This window comes from Malania oleifera, chromosome 9 (genome assembly GCF_029873635.1).
Source record: "Malania oleifera isolate guangnan ecotype guangnan chromosome 9, ASM2987363v1, whole genome shotgun sequence".
Taxonomy (NCBI): domain Eukaryota; kingdom Viridiplantae; phylum Streptophyta; class Magnoliopsida; order Santalales; family Ximeniaceae; genus Malania; species Malania oleifera.
In genome coordinates this window covers 30,326,645-30,352,548 of record NC_080425.1, presented here as the reverse complement: position 1 = coordinate 30,352,548, position 25,904 = coordinate 30,326,645, and the positions used below count along the sequence as shown (strand labels likewise).

The 25,904-nt window shown below is 37.4% G+C and overlaps 2 protein-coding genes across 2 annotated transcripts in view; one reads left to right on the top strand and one right to left on the bottom strand.

Moving 5' to 3' along the window:
- LOC131164878 (uncharacterized) overlaps nt 1-25,904 on the top strand; it is a 73,919-nt gene that overhangs the window by 23,044 nt on the left and 24,971 nt on the right. Inside the window, exon 3 of the mRNA XM_058122402.1 lies at nt 19,997-20,177. Within this exon, the coding sequence (XP_057978385.1) occupies nt 19,997-20,177 (181 nt within the window). The remainder of the gene's footprint in view (nt 1-19,996; nt 20,178-25,904) is intronic.
- On the bottom strand, nt 9,488-11,154 carry LOC131164879 (uncharacterized). Its single transcript, XM_058122403.1, has 3 exons — nt 10,467-11,154; nt 10,257-10,375; nt 9,488-10,153 (listed from the first exon to the last, which is right to left on the bottom strand). Exons 1-3 carry the CDS (start codon nt 11,104-11,106, stop codon nt 9,650-9,652), a joined length of 1,263 nt encoding a protein of 420 aa, XP_057978386.1. The 5' UTR covers nt 11,107-11,154; the 3' UTR covers nt 9,488-9,649.

Genomic DNA, 25,904 nt, shown 5'->3' with positions numbered 1-25,904 from the left:
AGTAACTTTCTCCTCCCATTGCTTGCACAGCTGCAGCTACATCACTTCAAATCCATTGTCGCCTTGGTCATCCATCCTTGGACAAGTTGAAATAGCTAGTTCCCATATTGAGTTTTCTGTCTAATATTGAATGTGACTATTGTCAATTGAGAAAGCATCATTGTGTTCCCTTTGCTTCCCGGGTCGACAAATGGATGGTTAGTCCTTTAATGCTAGTTCATTTCAATATTTAGGGTCCTAGCTGTGTGTCACGGGCTAAGCTTGTTCAGGGCATTATGCTTGCCTATGACCGCTTATCTTGTGTGTTTGGGATGGGTTCCCATCATGTAAATACTAGTGTAGGGTTATTTTCTAGTATTTATTTCATTGTAAGCCAAATAAGGCAGTATGACTCCTCGGTCACTTTGATGTTTCCTAGTGACAGAGTGAGAATGGTCTAGAAAGCTCTTTAGGAGAGGGTGAGTGTTCATCAATCATTGTAAAACTCACTAGCAATTGTCAACGTGCTTAGCCTACTTGCCTCCCTCGCTAAGTACAATAGGTCAACGGAGGATTTGTTAATGAATTACGTTTGCTTCAATTACTGCTTGGTTGCCACGGCTTTCATGAATTGATTATTATTTCCGCTGCTATCTGATTGAATGTTAATGAAAGTGCTTCGTGGATGAATGTTGGTTAACAAAAGGCTGGCTAGTTAAGCAAGAGTGCTTTAGCTAGCGCCGCACGGCCCTTCACAACGGTGTGAAAAAGGCGGACCGTGACACTGTGTCACGTTGAATTTGGGGTTTCGGTAATTTGTTATATTTGTTGATGGCTACTCCAAGATCACTTGGTTATATTTAATGAAAGACTTTTATGAGTTGTTTAATTCTTTATGTCTACTGTTCTCAAATAAAGACTCAATTTGATACGCTAGTCAGGATACTTTGTAGTGATAATGCTGAGGAGTACCTCTATACCCAATTCACTACCTATATGACTAATTCTGCTATGATCCTCGTAGTCCTCTTGTGCCCACACTCCATTACAAAATGGAGTTGTAGAGCAGAAAAACAAACATATTGTTGAAGTCACTCGCACCTTATTATATCAAATGAATGCCCCAAGGTTTTTGGCGTGATGCTATCCTCACAGCTTGTTCCCTTGTTAATAAAATGCCATCCCCTGTCCTTTGTGGTAAAATCCCATATTCAGTCATCTTCCCTAAGGCTCCTTATTTCTCCTTTCGTTCTCGTATATTCGGTTATGTCATGTGTGTCCTTTGTCCATCAGTTAACTCCAGGAACGAGTAAATTGGATCATTGTGCTATCAAATGTATTTTTCTGGGCTATTCCTATACTTAAAAGGGATACAGATGTTATACATATACTTTACATCGATTCTTTGTTTCTGTTGATGTCACCTTTTTTGGGTTTACACCATACTAGTCTAATTCCTTGAGTTATGTTGACCTTGATGAGTCCCTTCCTTTGCATTGCCTTCCAGATCCCAACCTATTATCTGTGCCCAATCCTCCTACGTCTTCATCTAGTTTGAGTCCTTCTCATTGCTAGGGTCATCCCAATTTGCAAGTATACACATGACAACTCAAGGGAGGAGAGCCTCCTTTAGCTTCTACTACTACACCTGTAGTTCCCTCGTCAGATGATTTTATTTCCCATGATGTTGATCTTCCTATAGCTATTCGGAAAGGTAAACGCATTTGTACCCAACATCCAATCTCTATTTTTATTTATTATGATTTCGTCACCCTCGTATTATTGTTTTTTTTAGTACTCAGTCTTCTGCTGCTTTTCCAAAATCAATTTCTGAAGCCCTATCCCATTTTGGGTGGATTGCAATGGTTGAAACGATGTGTGTGTTGCATGATAATGATACTTGGGATTCAGAACCTTTCCATCCTGATAAGTCAGTAGTTCGTTATCGTTAAGTGTACAATGTGAAAGTCAATCTTGATGGTTCTATGGCTCCTTTGAAGGCTTGCCTTGTTGCCAAGGGATATACTCAGGTGTACTGTTTGGATTATTTAGACACATTCTCTCCGGTCGCTAAACTTGCCTCAGTACATTTGTTCATCTCTTTAGTCTCTACTTGTCATCGGTCTCTACAACAATTAGATGTGAAGAATGCTGTCCTACATGGTGATCTTCATAAGGAGGTATATATAGAGCAACCACCTGGGTTTGTTGCTTAGGGGGAGCTAGGCTTAGTGTGTCAGGTTAAGAAATCATTATATGAATTAAGGCAATCTCCCAAAGCATGATTTTGGCTGATTCATTGTGGTAGTACTTGAGTTTGGCCTCTAACGGTGTGTAGTAGATCATTTGTATTTTATCGTTATACTCCATATTGCAGGATTTTGCTTATTGTGTATGTGGACTAGTGACGATGATTGAGGCATCGAGGGCTTAAAGATTTTCTTATAAAGTAAGTTTCAGACCAAATACTTGGGACACCATTAAAGTACTCCTTAGGCATAAAAGTATCAAGATCTTGGAAGGGAATTGTCTTGTCAAAGAAGAAGTATGTTCTTGATCTTTTAGATGAGATGGGGCTGTTAGAATCCAAGCTTGTTGATACACCCATGGATCCCAATAGTAAGTTAGTGCGATATATGGGTGATTCGTTGCCTTACCTAGGTAGGTATTGGAGACTTGTTGGACAGTTGAATTATCTTAGTCATTCGACCAGATATATCCTTCACACTAGATATTGTGAGTTAGTTTCTCGATTACTTGAGAACAAGTCACTGGGATGCAGTAATTCACATTTTGAGATATCTTAAAAGTGCACCAGAGAGAGCTCTTTTATATTAGGATCAGGGGCACACTTATATTTATGAATATACAAATGCAGATTGGGCCGGGTCGTTTTCTGATTGAAGACCCACAACTGGGTACTGTATCTTTGTCGGTAGTAATTTGGTGTCTTGGAAAAGTAAGCAACAAATTGTGATGGTCAGGTCAAGTACGAAGTTAGAATGTAAAATTAGGACGCACACTACATGTGAACTTGTATGGTTGAAGAACATATTGAAAGAATTAGGTTTTCCACATTCTTAGCCAATGGAGTTGATGTGTGATAATCGAGCTGTTGTTCATATTGCCTTGCCTCCAACTTGATCTTCCATGAGCAGACAAAGCACATTGAAATTGATTGCCTTTTTATTCAGGAGAAACTTGTACAAAAGCTGATAACAACCACTCATGTGAAGTTTGAGTTTCAGCTTGTTGATTTGTTCACCAAAGCCTTGGGAGGTGCGCATATGAAATTCATTTGTAACAAGTAGGAGCATATGATATGTACGCTTTAGCTTGAGAAGGGGGGGGGGGGGGAAGTGTTAATGGTTATTTAGTCATGTAGCATTATTATTATGTGTTAGAGTTATGTTAGTATGGGTTAGTAAGGGTATTATGGTCATTGGTATTGTACTTGACATGTATTATAAATAGAGGGCCATTGAAGTTAGGTCTTCCATTTTACCCAATTATTCGACAATTCCTTCACATAGACAATGTTTTTCTTCTCTCCTAGCCATCATACCTAGATTTCGAGAAAGAGATTGATTACTGTGATCCACACCTTTGTTTTTTTTGTCTTCCGACACCACTTGACTCCACGACCTAGAACGTGAAGGTCATCTGCAATTGGACCAACAGAGCCCTTCCAAAAGTCCTTAGAAATCTCGCAAAAATTGTTTGCAAAATTTCTCCACCGTGGCCTTTGCACTGCTAGAAATGAATTTTGTAAATTTCCTTCCTTTCCACCCTAACCCTAACTCCGAAAACTTTCCCATCTTGGTCCACCTAATTGAATGCTCTAATGACCCCTTTCTATCTAGCTAAAGACCAACAACACATCAACGAACTAGAATGTTGCCTCCTTAGACAACCTAACCCATTTGTTTTGAGCAACATTAGTTTCAACTAGGAGCAAAGAAGAAATCTCCTTGATATTTTCTAAACGCAGATCAAAGGATTTTCCTTCAATCTGAATCGAATGATTCACCATAGTCTATGGCATAAGGTTCCTTAGCTTCTTATGCATGAGCTAAAGAGAGGATCAGATCACAAGAAGGAAAGAGAGAGGGAGGTGGGAGAGAGAAAGAGCGAGAATTTTTGCTAGGGGGATAGAATATGTTATTTTGGTTAGGCACTCAAGAGAAGGGGTGAGCATAATTCGGTGAAAACCGAATTAACCGGATTAACCGGCCGAAATTGGTCGGTTCGGTTTGGGAAAAAAACCCGGTTCGGTCGGTTTGGTTAGAATTCTACAAATTTTTGGTTAATCAGTTTCGGTTCGGTTAACGATAAAAAAAATATTGGTTAACTGATTAATCGAATTACTAATAGTTTGCATTTTTAATGTAATATATAATAGGGGCGGGCAGTGATTCAGTGAACGCACTGAACGCCGAACGGCAGTCGGGCTTGGGGCCTGGGGGGAAAAAGGTCTTCGTTCGCAGTGGGGATTGGGGAATAGAGTTAGGGCTAGGTTTCTCACTTTCTCTGCGCTCTGCCGATCTGCCCCGTAGGCTCGCAGCTTTCCATCGGACCACCTCTCGCCTCTCGGAGTCGACAAATCCCCTCTAGCCTCTAGCCTCTTCGAGTCTTCGACAGCTCGGCTCTCCAGAGTCCAGCCTCTCGGCCCTCAGCGTCTCAGCCACCAGCTTGCCGTGCAAACCCAGACCCCATCACCCCAGTAACTCTTCCCCTTCTCCTCCTCCTCCTCGTCCTCTTCTTCTTCTTCTTCCACCCCGTAAAATATCATTTTTATTAATAAAATTAATAAATAAGGTATATAATTAAGCTGGATTTGGTTTTTTAATTTTTTTTATAATAATCAATTTTAAATAATTTCGGTTAAATCGGTCGGGTTCGGTTCGGTTTCCTCCTCCAATTCGGTCGGTTCGGTTAATGGTATTATTTAACCGAATTTTTTGGTTAATTACCCGAATTTGGTCGAACCGACCGTTTGCTCACCCCTACTCAAGAGGGGGGGGGGGGGTGAATCAGGTGATTTTCAAAACTCAAAATTGATTCAAATATTGTTGTTTATTTGCAACAATGACAATTAACTTGAACTCATCCAGGGCAAGTCAAGATAAATTAGATGTGAGTTTAAGTAAAGTGATTATGACAAGTATGATTTTGGCCAATTAAGGAATTAAAGAAATTAGAGAGGATAATCAAAACATGAAAGAGAGAAGGAGATGAGAGTGCCGCACAAGGTTTATTGTGGTACAGTCACTTGACCTATGTCCACTCCTTAAACTAACTTGTTTGAGTATTTCTACTATGATTAATACTAGTACACTTAGTAAAATTGATAGGTTCTTGTTTTCTAATGAGTGGGAGAAGAAGTTTCCTAATCTTTCTCAAGTAGTATTAGCTAGATCCATGTCTGATCATTTCCCTATACTATTGGAATCTAGGAAAGTTACTTGGGGCCCCACCCCATTTAGGTTCCAAAATATGTGGTTAGACCATGGCTCTTTTCAATCCTTGGTTAGGGATTCATGGAGTGAGGACGTGGAAAGGGGTTTTGGGGGGGGGGGGGGGTTTACATTTATGAAGAAGTTGAAGAGGTTGAAAGATAAACTAAAAGTATGGAATAGGGATGTGTTCAGAGATATTAGGGTTAAAAAGTCAACTATTATAGGAGATTTGGAAGAGTTAGACAGAAAGGAAGAAGGAGTGACACTTTTAAGGGAAGAAGAGGCTAAAAAGGTTTCTCTAAAAAATGAATTGGAAGAGCTGATCTTTAAGGAAATAAGAAGTTAGAGGAAAAATATGAAGTATGAGTGGGTAGAGCTGATCTGTAAGGAAATAAGAAGTTGGAGGCAAAAGATGAAGTTTGAGTGGGTTAGAGATGGAGATTGTAATTTTAAATTTTTTTCATAGGATGACTAATGGAAAAATGAGAAAGGGAGATAGAGGTGGATTGTTTATGATCACGAATTCTAATAGAATTGCTTCGGTGATCACAAATTTTTTTATTATAATCTATATTTTGAGGAGGATGATAGTAGACCGATGGTGGAAGGATTAGAGTCAGATCCTTTGCCTGATGATAAGATAGCATGGTTAGTGAGACTTTTGAAGAAGAGGGATAAAGCTCCTAGGCCGAATGACTTTAATTTAGCTTTTTATAAAGATTGTGGGCTAGTGGTGAAGAACGACCATATGAAGGTTTTTAATGAATTTTATTGGAATGGGGTGTTCTTAGCAAGAGTACTAATTTACTTATATTGCTTTGGTGCCTAAGAAAAATAGGTCCATCAAGATTTCTGATTATATACCAATTAGCTCAGTTTCTAGTGTTTATAAAATAATCACCAAAGTGCTAGCTAATAGGTTATATGTGCTTGATAAGACTATGTCTAAGGCCTAGAGTGCATTTGTGGGGGGAAGAAAGATTGTGGATGCAATTTTGATTGCTAATGAAACCATTGAGGATATCAAGAGAAGGAAGAAGAAGGAGCTTGTTTTTAAATTGGATTTTGAAAAAGCTTATGATAGAATGAGTTGGAATTTTTTAGATACGATTTTAATGCGGAAACGGTTTGGAGAAAGATGGCGTTAATAGATGTGAGGGTATATGCCTAATGTGAATTTTGCGGTGATAGTGAATGGTGAGCCTAAATCTTGGTTTAGGGACATGAGGGAGATTAGTCAAAGGGATCCCCTTTCTCCATTTTTGTTTGTGTTGATGGTAGATGTTTTGAGTAGGTTGGTTAATAGGGTGGTGGATAGAGGTTTAGTGAAAGGTCTTAAAGTGGGCAGGAAGGAGATTATGGTTTCTCACCTTCAGTTTGCGGCTTGTACTATTTATTTCCTGAGGACCATGAGTCTTCTGTTCTAAATATAGTGGGTTTTTTTTTGAATTTTTGAAAAGGTATTAGAGTTGAAGATTAATTTGGGAAAGAGTGGAATTGTGACCATTAACATGTCTATAGAGAGTGTTAGGGAATTAGCCTTGGAAGTTGGGTGCGCAGAGTTGGCATGGCATGTTCTATTTAGGGGTTCCTTTGGATGGCAATCCTAGAGTAACTAATTTTTGGATCCGATGGTGGAGAGAGTGTCCAAGTAGTTAGACAGGTGGAAGGGAGCTCCTTTTTTCTCAAGGAGGGAGGATTACTCTAACTCAGGCATGTGTTTCTAGTATTTCGTTGTATTTTCTGTCTATTTTTATAACCCAAGGGAGTTTCTAGTAAATTGAAAGAATTATGAGAGATTTTTTGTGGTCAAGGGTAGGTGGTTTTAAGGATCACTTAGTGAATTGGGAAGTGGTATGTAAGACTAAGAAAGAGGATGGTTTGGGTCTTTGAAATTTGGTGTCCAAGAACATAACTCTGTTGGCCTATTGGCTTTGGTGGTGCCTGTTAGAGGTTTCCTCTTGGTGGCATGAAGTTATCAGAAGTAAAATTGGACTTGATGGGAATGGGTGGGATATACTAATTTAGGCTCTAGATATTCTTCGGAAAACTTGTGAAAAGCTATTTCCTAGATTTGTCCTCTCTTTATTCCCCACACCAAATTTGAGATGGGTAAGGGTTGCAACATACATTTTTGGAAAGACATATGATTGGGGAATGTTTTCTTGGCCACCTCTTTTCCTCAGTTAGTTCATTTGAGCTCTGGGCAAAATGATCTCATTGCTTCTTTTATTGTAGATTCGAGCAGTCTTCTACCTTGGGATTTTTGTTTTAGGAGAGCCTTGAATGTTAAGGAAACCATTGAGTTATCTTGTTTGTTGGTTATCTGAACAATTGTAGGATGCAGTTCGAGGATGATAGTTGATCTTGGTTGGATTCCTCGGGTGTTTTTTCAAATCTCTCTTTGATTTCTTTGTCAGTACTAATCATTCCTTTCCACTCTACAAAGCATTTTGGAAGGTCAAAATCCCCCATAAAATCAAAGCGTTTCTTTGGTTGGTTGTGCTTAATAGAATAAATACTAATGACTTGCTGCAGATGAGGAGACCATTAAATGCTTTATCCCCTGATGTATGTATGTTTTGTTTTGATTGTTCAGAATCTTTTTCTTATCTTTTCTTGCATTGTGGTTTTGCATGGAAGGTTTGGAATAAGTTATTTAATTATTTTGGAGAAAGCTGGGTTTGTCTGAGAACAGTGGAGGAGTTCTTGGAAATATCTTTTGTGGGGTTTGGAAGGAGGAAGGAAGGTATTGCTTTATGGAATTGTGCTTTATTTACGTAATCTATGCATTTTTTTAGGGAAGAAGATTCCATATTGGTTGGTGTGGGAGAAAGTGCTTTTTATGGCTTCTTTGTGGTGTGTGGGCAATGGAAATTTTAAGGGGATGTTTTTCATAGATGTTCAGTGGGATTGGAAGTCCCTTCTAAGGGCTTGCTGATTTGAGTTTGCTGTTTTTGTGTTTTCCTTCTTATTTTTCTGGGGATTCTCAGATTTTGTTGAGGAGATGTCTTCTCCCCTGATTGCACATTCTTTCTTTATTTGATGAATTTCTTTTTCTACTGGAAAAAAAACAAAAAAAAAAAGTAGAACACCTAACATCTATCAACCAGGATGCGCGTCCTAATGTTGTTGGGCAACACAACCAACAACTCATGCCTTAGTACCAGGGACAACACAGCTCTAACAGAGACAACACAACCCTCACCTTTTAAGGACAAAACAGCCCCCATGGGGACAATAGAACCCTATCAGGATTGCACCCTATAACAAGAAATAACAAGAACAATAAAACCTCCAAGGTCTTTGCTAGCTCACATAGAGTGAAATTCAGAATTCGTGAGCTTAGAAAGACTTAATGAAGTCCCAACCTATTAGGAAGATGTATCAATGAAGAACATTTTGAGAAATACAATGACAGTTAGCTCAACTAGGATGGTAGTCAAAGCTCCTTCAAGATGTGTATTTCGATTGATTTTCTTCAAGCAGGTTGTGCTCAATTTATAGATGATGCAGAGCCTTCTTCGATTCGCAACTTTGAACTTGCAATAAATGTCCAATGGTTAGAAGGTTCCATGTTTATGAAAAACTTGCTTTCATGGATTTAATCATCTATGAATATGGAACCTCCAATTTGTCAAATCCTTCTTGTCTTCTTCATTCAAAATATGAACGCTTAATATCGTTGTCAAGGAGCAATCACAGTTTATATTTAAGAGGAAATAAATCAAACGGATTAGTGAGTTGTAGTAGCGTGTTGCAGTGTTCGCCAGTGCATCTGCAAGTGTGTTTGCAATCACATCTGTAAGCTTATCTCTGATTGCGTTTACAAAATCATTTGTAAACTCACCCTCTTATTTTGTTGTGAGCATAGTAGTCAGAGGCGCGAGGCGAGCCGAGGCGCAAAGGGTCTTTGAAGCCGAGGCGCGAGGCGCGAGGCGAAGGCGCGCGCCTCACGAAGGTGAGGCGCACAATTATTAAAATGGTGTAAAATATCTATTTGGGGTAATTTATATATGAACATGTGAATATCTAGTCATATTAGAATTTAAAATGTCAAAACATTCAATAAAAAAATTGGAAATTTAATAAAATTGCCAAGACAAAACCCAAAAGCCTCAACAATTCAACATAGTTCAACATCAAAAGAAAAGAGTACAATAAAAGATTTCAAAATATAAAATCTAAAAATCCTCCTCAATCATCACTCATCACTCATCATCAACTAGGTCGGTGAAGATATCATCATCTTCCTCTTCATCATTAGAACTGTTTTCTCCAACATCTTTTTCCTCTTCCGTCTCCTCTGCATTATCCACTTGGATTTCATCCTCATCTACAAGTTCCAACATTGTGGTCCGACCCCTAGCAGTGGTTGCACTACTAGATGAAGCTCTTCCTCTTCCTTTAGACGATGATGGCATATTTGTACTTATTCTTGATCTAGTGTGATGCGGGGGGTTATTTAGTCCAGCGGCTCTAGCAACAGAATCCCAAGTCAAATTATCATCTTCAAACACAAGTTCATCATCCTCATCAGAATCACCATCCATCCTACCAATCAACCACTCATTACTATCATCAATGTCCTTCAGGAGGATGGGATCAATGGTGTCACGTTTGTCGTATCGACGCCTCAGAGTTCGATTATATTTCACAAATACCAAATCATTCAAGCGTTGCTGGGATAGCCTATTTCTCCTTTTGCTATGAAGCTGCAAAAAGTTTACAGTAATATGGTTAATAATGATTCTAAAAAGCAGTAGATTGGTAGTTCTTGTTCTTTAATAATTAATCCATGATATACTAATGACTTACATGTTGGAATATGCTCCAATTTCTTTCGCAGCCAGTAGCACTACACGTGAGGCTAAGAATTTTCATAGCAAACTTTTGCAAGTTTGGAGTTGTTGATCCATATGCCATCCACCATTGCGCTGTTATAAAATAAATTTTAAATGAATACCTACTAGGTAAATAGCAAAAATAATTTTCAAAAATGAAGAGGTAGTACAAATGCCACTTTACCTGGTGCTTTTGTCTTCCTTTGTCTCACTGCCAAACTAATTCCAAAGACGCCACTAGCGGCATTGTATTTTTCCAACTCATTTGAAACTTTATCTTGCATTTCAATAGTTGGCAGTAACCTTCCAACACATTTGTACAAACCCGACATAATTTCTTCATCTTGCAAAATGTTGGGGTTTGAATAGAAAAATTCTGGATTCAAGTAGTGTGCAGCTGCATGCAACGGTTGATGGAGTTGGCATCCCCACCTCGTATCAATAATTTCAAATGCCTCCTTGAATTTATCCTCTCTCTCACCAAAAGCCTTAGCTATGGCTTCCTTAGCCCTATCCATTGCTTCATAAATATATCCCATTGCAGGCTTCTTTTCCCCATCAACCAAACGGAGTACACGAACAAGTGGACCTGTTAACTTAAGAGCATAAACGATGGTACTCCAAAAAGTAGGCATCAAAACAATAGCAGCTGCTCTTTTGCCAGCCGCCTCCTTTGCCCATTTAGTAGTATTCCAATCTTCAGAAGTAAACATCTTCCTCAAGTTATTCTTTTGAAGATGGATTGAACGAAGAGTGATGAAGGCAGTTGCAAATCTTGTAACTGCAGGTCTTAGCAACTCCTTTCCTCCAGTGAATTGTCTCATCAAGTTGACAACGCCAACACGATTATAGATATAGCCATTCAAAAAAATTGCCCTTTTCAAAGTTGCATGAATCGAAGACATCTTCCCAATATCCTCCAAAATTAAATCAATGCAATGAGCAGCACACGGTGTCCAATATAAATGTGGCCTCTTTGCTTCCAACAATCTCCCTGTTGAAAAATCAAGGAATGAAGCCATTAAAATATTAAAATAAACAATATATACACTATAGAAAGTAGTTCTAAAAATAAGTTCTTACCTGCTGCAACATAGTTTGACGCATTGTCAGTTACCACTTGAATCACATTTGATTCTCCAATTTCTTCGACCATCTCATCAAGTAATCTATACATTCTATCTGCATTCTTGACAATATTAGAAGCATCAATAGACTTGATGAATACTGATCCCCTTGGAGAGTTCACTAAAAAGTTGATTATGTCTTTATTAGCAACTGAATCTCTCCAACCATCAGACATAATTGAGCAGCCATATTTTGTCCATTCCTCCTTATGGACCTTCAACAACTCTTTCATTCGACTGACTTCCTCCTTTAGGTAAGGAACTCTCACTTCATGATAGCTAAGTGGCTTTATTCCAGGACCATATTGTCCAATCGATTCAAGTGCCACTGCAAAGCTGCTCAAACGTACAGCATTAAATGGTATCCCAGCATCATACATCCACCTAGCAAAATCTCCCATTGCCTTTTTTCTAAGTTCTTTTTTGCACGCTTCATTTATTGATGTTTGCTTCATCTTCCCTTCTTTCCTAGCTTGAATCGCTTTCTTTGGATCGGGAGTAAAAAACAAGTCTATAGGCCCCTTCTGTTTTGGTTTCTTCAAGTTGGATTGGTATGATCTTTTACTTCCATCACTAGTAAACACTCTCTTGCCACGAATGTCAATTTCTTGAACTTCATCTTCTTCATTTTCACCGTAATGATCTATATCATCAAAGTCGGGCAATAACTCATTTTCCTCCTTTTCCATATCTTTCTTCAACATATACTCTTTAATCTCCTCACGTACATGAGTAGGGCACTTAGAGCATTCTTTCACATTTCGAAATCCTCCGACAATGTGTTGTTTTGCTCGAAATATTCCTCCCCTTGTGACTTTAGCACAAAAATTGCAAGTCAAATTATTTCTATTTTTTTGATCCTCCAAATGTGCATACTTCCATGCGGGATCTTTCTTTGACGAGGCCTCACATCCAGAACTAGAATCCATTTAAGATTTTAGACTTGGTATCCCGTATCCTAACTGAAAAAACAATGCATCATATATTTATAATTTAAGACTTACATAATGCATTTCCAAATAAATTAAAAAACAGTACCTAAATTTCAATAAAAAGAATAAATATAATGTATTAGTTATAATTTATAAACTTACATTAATTAAACTAAATATTATAAATTAAAAAACAGTAGCTAAATTTCTGTAAAAAAAATAAATATTATGTATTAGTTATAATTTGTAAGCTTACATTAATTAAATTTAATATTATAAATTAAAAAATAGTAGCTAAATTTCTGTAAAAAATATACATATTATGTATTAGTTATAAATTGTAAGCTTACATTAATTGAAGTTAATATTATAAATTAAAAAACAGTAGCTAAATTTCTGTGAAAAAAATAAATATTATGTTATTAGTTATAATTTATAAGCTTACATTAATTAAACTAAATATTAAAAATTAAAAAACAGTAAGCTTACATATAAAGAAGAAGAAGAAGAAAAAAAGCAGGCAGCCGTCAGCAGCACGCAGCAAGCATGCAGCAGGAAGAAGAAGAAGAAGAAGAAGAAGAGAAGCAGCAACAGAAGAAGAAGAAGAAGAAGAAGAGAAGAGAAGCAGCAGGCAGCGGGACGCAAGCAACAGCAGCAGCAGAAGAAGAAGAAGAAGAAGAAGAAGAAGAAGAAGACTTACAAAGGTTCGAAGTGTTGAAGGCGACGTGACGAACTCACGTCGTGCTCGAAGGCAGTCAGACGAACTCACGACTGCTTCGAAGGCAGGCAGACGAACTCGCGAGGGCTCCGGCTGGTTCGAAACGAAGTTGCGCAGGTCGTGCTTCTTCAAAATGTCGAAGATGAACTCACGATCCTGGTCGAAGCTCGAAGACGAAGTCGCGAAGGCTTCCGGCTGGTTCAAAGGCTCGCAAACGAACTCACGAAGGGCTTCGAAGGGTCGAAAGGGGCTAGGGCTCTGTTCGTTTGTCTCCTTTAAATGGCTTAAAAATACCCAAGGCGCGCCTCACTGCGCCTCGCGCTTCACTGCGCCTCGTCTCGCCTCGTCTCGCCTCTTGCAGGTCGCCTCGCCTCACCTGATATGAGGCGGCGAACTCATCGCCTCACTGCGCCTTGCGCCTGAGGCGCGCTTTTAACTACTATGGTTGTGAGATAAGTAGAAGCTCATTTTCTAAGCATTGGACCTTCCAAGACAAATGAACTTCCAAAAATATAGTAATTCCAATGTCAAACCAGCTTTGGTTTAATTTCCATGTCCAAAAAAATCCTTCAAGATATGGAATCCTAGAGTTCACTGAATTCCAAGGATTTGATCTTTCGTGAATATAGTAACTTCAATAATGTCAAGTCAAACCAAAATTTAAATTTGAATTGTATTCATTAAAGCTGTTGTCATTAGCTTAATAAGAAATCTAATTGAGATTGTAATCAAGTTATAATATAGGAAATATATTCAAATCAATCTAAATACAATAAATTTATTATAATCGTGTGTTTAAAATGGACATCTGTTGATTCATCTGTAAATGTATCTGTTGATGCATCTGTCATTGCATCCGTCAATGCATCTTTAAATACCTCTGTCAAAGCATCTGCAGGTTTGTCTGTCCGAGCATCTGTAATTACAACTGTTAAATCATCATGCATTAGTCAAACATATAAGTTTTGACACTTGCCAATACCTAACATGAACATTCTCCCCCTTTTAATGATGGCAAGAGCTTTTTATGCATTATGCTCTCCTTTACAATATGCAGTGGATATACGAATCTCCTCCTTACAACCATTTCATAGTAGGACGTCACATAATTGGAAAGTTTCCAAATTTATCCAGTCAACTGTCCTTGATTTTAGGAGAAATTTCTATAATTATGTAAATATTCTTAGGAGATATTCTAGGATATATTTGTAGGAGATATTCTAGGATATTTGTTAGCAATTGTCATTCTTTCCATGTTATTCTTTCCTTTATTATTCTTTCCTTTTAGATTATACTTGTAGTCTATAAGACATTCAGATTGTACCTTATTTTAAAATAATAAGAAATACTATTTCGATTCTTCTCCACTTCTGGATGGTATCAGAACCTGGTTTTCTTTTCCTTTTGGCAGTCATAGCCTCTAAAACCTAGGCCTTATTGCCTTAACCCTATTCAGCCACCATTATGTCTGAAATTTCTGAAACTTCTACCATGGCCAGACTTGAACCTGTGGTCAACACCAAAACTGAAACCAAAGTAGCCCATACTGAATCCCATTCAGTCCAAATCACAAATATCCATCTCAATGAAGCCAACTTCTTGAGGTGGTCTTAGTAAGTTCGAATGTATATCCACGGGAGAGGTAAGATTGGGTACCTTACTGGTGAAACCAAGGCCCCTGACAGAGCAGACCCATCATATGCTATATGGGATGCTGAAAATTCCATGATTATGGCTTGGCTTGTGAATGCAATGGATGAAGATATTAGTGCTAATTACATGTGCTATCCTACTGCAAAAGAACTTTGAGATAATGTTAGTCAGATGTATTCTGACCTGGAAAATTATTCTTTGATTTATGAATTGCAGCAAAAAATTGGCATGACCCAACAAGGGGAAGATAGTGTGACTAAGTATTTTAATGTCCCTAAAGGAACTGTGGCAGGACTTGAATCTATTCAATGATTATGAATGGAAGAGCCCTGGTGATTGCAACTACAACAAGAAGATGGTGGAAAATGCTAGAATTTTTAAATTCTTGGTTGGACTCAAAGATGAGTTTGATGAGGTCAAGGGGAGGATTCTTAGTAGACAACCTTTGCCTCCAATCGGAGAGGTATTTCTGAAGTGAGATGTGAAGATTGTTGTCGGAATGTTATGCTAAAGAAAAAAAGGGCTGATGCTGCTAATCCTACTATTTTGGTTGTTGCTAATCGTACTATTTTGGTTGTTGCTTATGCCTTTGTACAATGATCATATCCCAATCAAAAATCTCAAGTATGGTGTGACTATTGTAAGAAGCCACACCATACCCGAGAAACCTGCTAGAAACTACATGGAAAACCAGCAAATTGGAAGAGCAACAAACTTGGACCTGGAAACAACCAAGTGATTCCTAGAGCAAATGAAGCCCAGACCAATGTTCTAAGTTCAGAGCAGATGGATCAACTTCTTCAATTGCTGAAATCCAATCCGATATCCGGTACTTCTATTGGTTCCTTGGCCCAAATAGGTAATATGCCGAGTGCCTATTCCAGTTTTTTAGCCTTTGCACAATGGATTATTGATTCAGGTGCATCCGACCTTATGACCAGTATATCTCAATTGTTTCAATCTTATCATCCTTGTTCGGATAATAAAAAGGTTAGGATTGCAGATGGGAGTCTTTCATCCATTGCAGGAGTAGGTTCAATTAGAATTTATTGGAAAATAGAATTAAAATCTGTCCTTCATGTTCCTAAACTCACTTGCAATTTTCTGTTTGTTGGTAGATTTTCCTATGATTCTAGCTGTCGTATCATATTCTTTGATTCTCACTGTGAATTTCAGGACCAGAACTCGGGGGCGATGATTGGTATTGCTAGGATGATCGATGGCCTTTATTATTTTGATGATACCCTATTTAGCAATAAACAAGTTTAGGGCTTGAGTGGTAGTACTAGTTCAATCCCCGTGCGTGATAATGCTTTGGCATCTTAGATTAGGGCATGCTATTCTAACTGCTTGTTACCTTATTAATAGAATGCCTACCCATGTGCTGTAGTATATCACTCCTTCGGCATGCCTAAAAAATCCTTTCCTGATAATAGGGTAATTTCTGGTCTACCTCTAAAGGTATTTGGATGCATTGTTTTTGTTCATATTCCAGCTCATCTTAGATCTAAACTTGATCCTAGGGCTGAAAAATGTGTGTTTCTTGGATATGCTCTCAAGAAGAGAGGGTACAAATGTTTGAACCCAAAAACAAAAAAAATTCACATCAGTATGGATGTCGTTTTTGTTTAAAATTAGTCATACTTTAACCAAACTTATCTTTAGGGGGTGAAAGAGAGTAGTGAAGATCAGTTTTGGCAAACTTCTATACCAACGCCTAATGTTTTCCTTGACCTTGACATCCCTTTGCAAAACATTCAAGGAACTGAAATTTTAAATAGTTCAAAAATGGAAATCCCAATCTGCCTGTACAATGGATAAGGGAATCACAAACAGGGGGAGAATTGCTACAGAATAAAACCTCATCTGAGCTTCGTGTTTATACTAGAGGCAGGTATCGTTCTAATACTAAGGATCATCCCACAATTTCAGAGCAGAATCAATCATCACCTCCAAAAACTGGTCATTTGAAAATCCTAGGTAATCCTTCTACTACACTTCTAGGTTGATCAATCTACTGACCTTGATGTACCTATAGCCATTAGGAAAGGAGTTAGAAACTGTTCCCCACACCTCATTGCCAAATATTTATCATACCATAGACTCTTTCATAATCATAAGGCCTTTACATCCAATATTTCTCACCTATTTGTTCCAAGGACCATTCAGGAAGCTATGGATCATCCGGATTGGAAGTTAGCAGTTCTTGAAGAGATGAATGCACTACAGGACACAGTACTTGGGAAATTGTTGATTTACCAAAATAGACTATCAAGAAACTTTTGCTCCAGTGACCAAGATAAACTCAATCCAAGTGTTACTCTTCTTAGCTGTACATTCTAACTGGCCCTTACACCAGTTGGATGTAAAGAATGCTTTTTTAAATGGAGATCTAGAAGTGTTTATGGAATTACCACCAGGTTTTTGAAAGTAATCTTGGCTGAGATAAGGTGTGTAAATTGAAAAAATCATTGTATAGGCTCAAGCAATCTCTGAGAGCTTGGTTTGAAAGCTTTGGGAAGGCTATAAAGGGTCATGATTACAGCCAAGGTCAAGCTGCTCACACCATGTTCTATAAGCACTCAAGTGAAGGGAAGGTTGCTATTCTAATTGTCTATGTTGACAATATTATTTTGACATGTAATGACAGCAAGGAACTTGAGAAATTAAAACAGATGCTTGCTAATGAATTTGAGATTAAAGACTTGGGTGACTTGAAGTATTTTCTCGGTATGGAATTTGCAAGGTTAAGAGAAGGTAATTTTGTTTCACAGAGAAAATATGTGCTTGAATTGCTTGGAGAAACAAGTTTACTGGGGTGTAAAGCAGCTGAGACATGTATAGAGCCTAATCTTAAACTACAACCTGCCAAGCCTGAAGAAGTAACCAATAGAGACCAGTACCAAAGATTGGTTGGAAGGCTACTTTATCTATCACATACACGTTTTTACATAGCCTTCGCTGTCAGTATGGTAAGCCAATTCATGCACTCACCAGGACCTGACCACTTTGATGCAGTTTATAGAATCCTGAGATATTTAAAGGGAACTCCTGGAAAAGGTCTATTGTTTGAAGACCATAGACATTTACAAGTTGAGAGGTATACACTGATGCAGATTGGGCTGGGAGTATAACTGATAGAAGATCAACTTCTGGTTATTTTGCCTTTGTTGGTGGAAATATGGTTACATGGCGAAGCAAAAAACAAAATGCGGTAGCTAGGAGTAGTGCAGAAGCAGAATATAGAGCAGTTGCTCATGGAATTTGTTAAGTGTTGTGGATTAAAAAATTATTGGAATAATTGAAAGTCACTAATCCACTACCTATGAGACTGTATTGCGATAAAAAATCTGCCATAGCCATTGCTCACAATCCAGTGCTTCATGATAAAACAAAACATGTTGAGGTTGACAAGCATTTTATAAAGGAGAAGCTGGATAGTGGACTGATTTGTTTACCCTATATCTCTACTATTGAACAAGCAGCAGATATACTTAACAGGAGGACTAAGAAAGAAGCAATTTGAAAATTTGATTGGCAAGCTGTCTATGGAAGACATCTTCAAACCAGGTTGAGGGGGAGTGTTGGAAAGTTTCCAAATTTATCCAGTCAATTCTCATTGATCATAGGAGAAATTTCTATAATTATGTAAATATTCTTAGGAGATATTCTATGATATATTCTTAGGAGATATTCTAGGAGATTTGTTAGCAATTGTCAATCCTTCCTTTTTTTATTCTTTCCTTTTAGATTATCCTTGTAGTCTATAAGACATTCAGATTGTACCTTATTTTTTTTTAAAAAGAAATACTATTTCAATTCTTCTCCACTTCTAGACACATATAGCATAATCACAAAATATCAGAGCGCAAAGGAGAACAACACAAACATAATTTAATGATTATCTCAATTAAGCACATGATATATGTTTTGTCATTCATCATGTCTCACACATGTTCTGTCAATCATCAAAATCCAATTCCAACATAATATTATTCTGGCATTGACGAATCCATGCTCCTGATTCTTTTAAATATCTATGCCTTTATATGCAAGATGGGATCAACATGGCCTTTCTTTGTTTTTTGTTTTTTGTTTTTTTTTTTTTGTTTTCTTTAATTGTTTTTGGTGGGGGGGGGGGTGTTGTTTAATATTCTCTGATTCTGTCTGGGTCAATCAGATATATTGTTCCTGCTTTTGGATAGTTGGCATGGATGATTAGTAATGGATATTTACTGCCATCTAAGGAGTAAAACATCCCTTTTAATACTGGTTGAGCATAGCCCTGTAGCTCAGTCCACAGGGAGGACCAGTGTTTGACATCCCTTATGCCCAAAGGGAAGGGATGCATGTGCATGTGGTTTTGGAGTTTGTGCGTGTTTCCTAATAAAAAATATTTGGTTGCCGAAAGTTCTTATGCATTATATTTATAAACTATAAATTTCCTTGGATGGCTTTCATGTGTGATAACACTGATGATTGTTATTTGAGGCAATGAAATGGGCCACTTAAAGTTCCTACAGTGACAGAGTGCCAAAAAGGATGCATATCTGGCAGTGAGAAAAGATGGGATATTTTTTGTTCTGTATTCCAATGGTTAAGATATCAATGAATAGAGTACTGTAAAAAAAATATCAATGAATGGAGTAGAATGGTTAAACATATTTCTATATATTAAATAGGATTGACATTCTGTACATAAATTGAGTCTTTATTTCTTTTAAATATTTCTAATTTTTGTCTCTAGATATTGATTGTATGACCATGAATCAACACAAATCAGGACTCAAATTGTGCATTGATGCTTAGTTGTTCCATCTTTGCAAGTTGTACAGTTGTACCTCAACTTGTGTGCAGATTCTGTTTCAACTTTGCAAGTGGGTTTGTTTGTGTGTGCGTTTTCCTGTTTGTACATATTTTCATAAATGTGCTTTTGTATAGGAATTATTTTAATTTTTATTTAATAAACTGGCTCTGCTTAACCAACAATAGTTGAGACATCATTAAGGTGAATTCTAGTAAACAATGGCTGATAGGCACAAGATTTGGTATATGGTGACTGCATTTGCTGAAACTTGCAAATTAATCTATATTTTCTCATTTCAGACATGTTCATTCTTTATATTGTTGGCCAGCATGACATGAAGAACGCACATTGAAGCTCTTGATGATTGATCTGTGTAATCCTTATCTATTAGTTTATTGAAGCATTGTTGCTTTTTCATTACAATGCTTATAGCTTTTTTAACATTTATTTACTAATACTTTCATTCATGTTTGGCAGTTTGGTGAGGTGGATATTGATGGTTCATTGGTTGCTGATCATTCTTCTGTCAGTGGGGAAATTGTAATGGTCAATAATGGTTGCCTGTGTTGTACTGTGAGGGGAGATCTGGTCAAAATGCTGTTGGAGTTGGTTAAGAAAAAGCGAGACAAATTCGATCATATAGTAATAGAAACCACAGGTTCATTTTCAAAGTCTGAAGCTCTGACATCAAGATTTTTCTGTTGTAACATTTGTGTTCTTTCTACTGTGAAATCCTACATTGTGAATCAAATAAGCTTATTATATCTGAACATAGATTTAAATCCCAAGTTAATCATTTGGTGTAGCTGCAGGGTGGCCCTTGAATTATGAGTATGGGTTGGCTTGCCAAGGATGGTGGGAGGATAGTTCTGCAAATAAAAAGATTCTATTAACAGCCTGGAAAACTAATCTTGGCCTTTTACTAAAAGTTAATTAAAATTTAACAGAGAAGACTAAAAATTCTCACTCATTTGTTGTACATTAATGCAAATAACACCGTGGTAATATGAAAGTAACATGCTTCTGCCCATTTCAGTCCCATCATGGCTGTAGCACTATCCCATATGACTCTGGACCAGCTGCAGCTGATTAACAAATGATGCACTGACTCTACTTGCTCTTACACAAAAAATAGCGAGAAATTGCATAGATCCCCCTCTTTTGCTTATTATCAAGAGTCAAGATTCTTTTTGAAGCATCTTGCTAGCCAATGAAAGCAATTTTGGGAGGTGCAAATGTCTTCCAAACAGCTTTCCAAGGAATATAGATCTCAACCTGTCCTAAAGAGTCATTGCTGCATATCTGATAGTTGGATCTGACTTCAAAATCCTTTTTCTTGGTTTTAATCTCTCTCACCACATTATTCCACCACTTATGCAACTCCTATGCCAAGCCAAAAAAAGGGAAAAATGCGTGAAAAAAAAAAAAAAAAAATCCCAACTCCTGATCAATGGCTCTTCTCCTGAATATCACCTCCCAGACAGCCCCCCCAGGTCCCATCAACCACTGAGAAGTTGGAACTGAACAAGACTTCCTTGTTTAATGGTTGAATAAATCTGGAAACTGCCTTAAAAATTTAAAAAGGGATTTCCCTGCACCACTGTCCAAAAAAAAAAAATCTAGAACCCCCCCCCCCCCCCACCTCAAATATGATCTGATCAAAGAGAAAAAATCCTAGTATTTCCTAATGTATTTCCACATCCCAACTTATGCTCCCATTGGCTGCTTCATGATCCAACCATTATGCTTCAGTGTGATTTTTTGTGTAATCCCAAGGAGAGAGGGGGGGGGGGGGGGGGTGAATTGGAGATTTTAAAAATTCTAGGTCAAACTAAGATCAAGATCAGTATTTCCCAACCTAAAGTCTTTCTAATCCAAACACAAAATCAACAGTTATATGAATGTCAAAATAATCTAAGCAAATATAACAGTATCAGTATTTCCCAATCAAACTCAAATTAATAGTTAAGTGCACAAGCAGTAATATCAACAAGTAAAATAAGCAAGCAAGTGCAGGAATGTAAAGAGTATAAGGAAAGAGTGACACAGGGTTTTTATAGAGGTTCGGCAAATAGTGCCTTCGTCCCCACCTCAAGCCTATCCACTTGAGGATTCACTATATGCTCACTTAACGGGCGGAGCAACGCCGTTTACAACTTCTCCTTACGGGGCGGAGGCTCCCCAGCCCACTTACGTAGTGGGGCTAAACCTACACCTTACAGGACCATGCTTCCTAGCTTGGTTACTTGAGCCACACTGGTGTACCTTATAGGTTAGTGCCTTCCTCTTCCGACCACATGTTGGGAATACAAAGATGAAAATTTTTGTGTACACGTATAATGCTTCTACAACAAGCAAATGATGTACAAAATGAAGCTCAATGCACTTTTGTATGATGGGAGTTTAATCTTAATAGAGTTTATATGAAATCTTTCTAAAAAGTTTATATATGTAAGAGAATGTGTGAGAGTACTATAAAATGATCTTTGATTCAAGATATATAATGTGCACTAAGTGTATTATCAAAAGATCCCACGAACCCAAAAAATATCTCAAAATATTTTTCAAATAAGAATTGTGAGAGATATTAGGGTTTAGCTTGCCAAAATTTTTTTTTCCAATAGGACATAATTCAAGCCTTTGAATCTTGCAATAACAATGCAAAGATTCACAAGCTATGGAGAGTCTTCCCAAAAATATTTATGAATCAAATAATATGGGAAGAACTCAAGCTTACTCTCTGAAAAGTAATTTCGAAGATGAATGCATGAGTGAGAGTACAAGCTTTGAAATGAATGTGAAATGCTCTCTAGAATCAGTACTCAACCTCTCTTCAAGTTGTAATCAATATGCAAGTGAAGGAGATGAGTTTAATGCTCTTTTTCAAAATGGATTTTGCAAACAAGTATGAGAAAGAGAGTGAAATGAATGCTTCGATTTTGCAAGAAATTTTTTAATCCCTTTCTTATTTCAATATCATCCTTATTAAACTTTTTAGAGAAGGGATTGGACTCATCAAACACTACATGGATGGACTCTATAACAGTCAATGTTCTCTTATTATACACCTTGTAGGCTTTACTAACTAATGCATAAACTAGAAAGATTCCCTCATCAGATTTCGAATCAAAGTTTCCTAGGTTCTCATTATCTCTTAGAACAAAACATTTACAGCCAAAAACGTGGAAGTAGGAAATATTAGGTCTATGGCCATTCCACAATTTGTAAGGGGTTTTGTTGAGAGTGGACCTGATCAAAACTCTATTCATTACGTAGCAAGTAGTGCTCACTGCTTCAGCTTAGAAATATTTGGGTAATTTATGTCCATTAAGCATTGTTTAACCCATTTCCTGTAAAGATCTATTCTTTCTCTCAACTTCTCCGTTCTGTTGGGGAGTCCTAGGTGGTGAGAAGTTATGGGAATTACCAAGATAATCACAAAATTCTTCCATATCCCTATTTTTAAATTCTTCTCCTCTATCACTCTAGATATGTGAGATTTTATACCCTTTATCATTTTGAATTTTTCTACATAATCTAGCAAGATTTTCACATGCTTCATCTTTGTGTCCTAGGAATAATGCCCATGTGAATCTAGAATAGTCATCAACAATTACAAAAAACATATGATTTTCCTCCTATACTCTGAATTTGATTAGGACCAAACAAATCTAGATGCAGCAGTTGAAGTGGCCTAGTAGTGGAGATGATTTTTTTTTTCTTAAAGCTAGATTTAGTTTGCTTACCCAATTGACATGCATCACAAATTTTATATTTCACAAACCGTGTCTTTGGGTAGCCTTTGACTAATTCATTTTTGACTAGTTTTGATAACAAATCAGTGCTGGCATGCCCTAGTCTCCTATGTCAAAGCCAACTAGCCTTATTTATAGCGGAAAAACATTTCACATGCTGAGAAGCTAAATGATCAAAGCTAGTAGTATACACTTTTTCATATCATTTAGCAGTAAATAGCACTTTATTTTCTAACATGTTTTCTACTAGACATTTATCATGCTCAAAGGACACCCTATATCCTGTATCACATAATTGACTTATACTCATTAGATTATGTTTCAAACCATCTACGAGTAGAACATTATCTACAACAATAGAAGGTTCCTTACCTATCTTACCTACTTTGATGATCTTGCCCTTTGCATTGTCCCCGAAGGTCACGAATCCTCCATCTTTGGGTGTAATGGAAGCGAACCTGGCCTTATCACCCGTCATGTGTTGTGAGCAGCCGCTGTCCATGTGCCACTTGTCCTTGGTGGAGGATGACCTCAAGCACACTTGCAAAAAGCATTCGAGTGACTACTGTTGGTACCCAATTTCTCTTGGGCCCATAGGGATTAGTGAGTGAATCTCCCTTAACTCTCTAGACCTTCTTAGTTTTAACATTTCTATTCTTAAATGGACAATCAAATCGTATATGGCATTTTCTTTTACATTTGAAACACGTTGTATGACTATAGGAGTTTTTAGATGGAATAAATGATCTTGATTCTTTTACAAAATATCCCATATAAAGATTTTTCTGCCTCCTATTTTCTTTTCCATTAAACCCAAGGCCTTCTTTTTCTAGAGAATTTCTTTGGGACCCAAGGAGTTTTTCAAAGTTGTTTTGGCCCTTCGTGAATTTATCAATTATTTTGGTGTTATCTTCCAATTTTCTCTTTAGACTGACAATTTTCAAATTTTTTCTTTCAATAGAGAGGACCAAGGTTTCTTTTCTTTTTCAAATGCATTTGACAAATATTTATATTTGATTTTCAAATCATCATTTTTCTTAGTCATTTTATTAAGCAATTTATGAACACAAATATACTCAAGTTGCAATTCTTCATATGTAGGCATGCTATCAACATCAGAATTATCACTAGAATAATAAGACAATAAAGAGCATGAAGAATGTACCTCGTGGTCACTGTGTGCCATTAAACATAAGTTTGTGACTTCAGTGTCGCTGGTTTCTGTGTCTGAGCCACTGGTACAACGTCTATCCCAAGACGTGCCGGCCTTCATTGCCATCTTCTTCTTTTTCAAGTCCTTTTTTAGTAGCGGGCAATCTGATCTAATATGTCCGGTTTCATTACAATTGTAACAAATGAGAGGATCTGATTTTTGCTTTCTTCTGCTTGACTCTCCCTTTTCAGATTTTGAGCTCGGAAACTTTCGGGATGATTTCCTGTTTTTCTTAAAGAACTTGTTGAACTTCTTGGTTAGCAATGCCATGTCCTCTTCTGACTCCTCATCACTATCTTCACTGGAGCTGCTGGTAGAAACTTTTAGAGCAGTCACTTTCTTTGCTTTGTTGTGCTCGCTTAACCTCTCATTTACTGTCATTTCATATGTGATGATCGATCCAATAAGCTCATCCAATGTCATTGCCTTTAGGTTTCTCCCCTCAGCTATAGTAGTGGCTTTTGCCTCCCAGATTGGCGGTAGACCCCTAAGAATTTTCGTAATCATTTCATAAGTTGGGTAAGTCTTACCAAGTGCATGCAAAGAGTTGGTGATATGTGTGAACCGAGTGTACATGCTTTGTATGGATTCACTAGAGTTCATTTTAAATGCCTTATATGCACTAGTTAACATGTCAATGCGACTATCCTTAACATCTCTAGTGCCTTCATACGTAACCTCTAGTTTATCCCATATTTCTTTCGCAGATGTACATGTCATAACCCTATTAAATTCATTAACATCTAGAACTTTGTATAGGGCATTCATTGCAGTAGCATTTACATTAACTCCCTTCATATCATCATCAGTTTATTCATCTTTAGTTTTAGGTTCACTCTTACCCTCTACAGTTTCCATTGGGACAAAATCTCCTTTGGTGACAACCCTCCACACCTTCCAATCAATATTTTGAAGAAAAATGCGCATTCTTTGTTTCCAAAAGGTGTAATTAATGCCAATGACAATTGGAGGACGTGTGGAAGACTGTCCCTCACCAAAAGGGGTTACACTAGTATGAGCCATTGCGATCTTTTACAAAAATGTTTAAGTCTATGCAGCGAGACTCTGATACCAAATGTGATTTTTGGTGTAATCCCAAGAGGGGGGGGGGTGAATTGGAGCTTTTAAAACCTCTAGGTCAAACTAAGATCAAGATCTGTATTTCCCAACGTAGAGTCTTTCTAATCCAAACACAAAACGAACAATTATATGAATGTCAAAATAATCTAAGCAAATATAACAGTATCAGTATTTCCCAATCAAACTCAAATTAACAGTTAAGTGTACAAGCAGTAATATCAACAAGTAAAATAAGCAAGTGTAAGAATGTAAAGAGTACAAGGAAAGAGTGACACTGGGTTTTTATCGAGGTTCGGAAAACAGTGTCTACGTCCCTGCCTCAAGTGAATCCACTTGA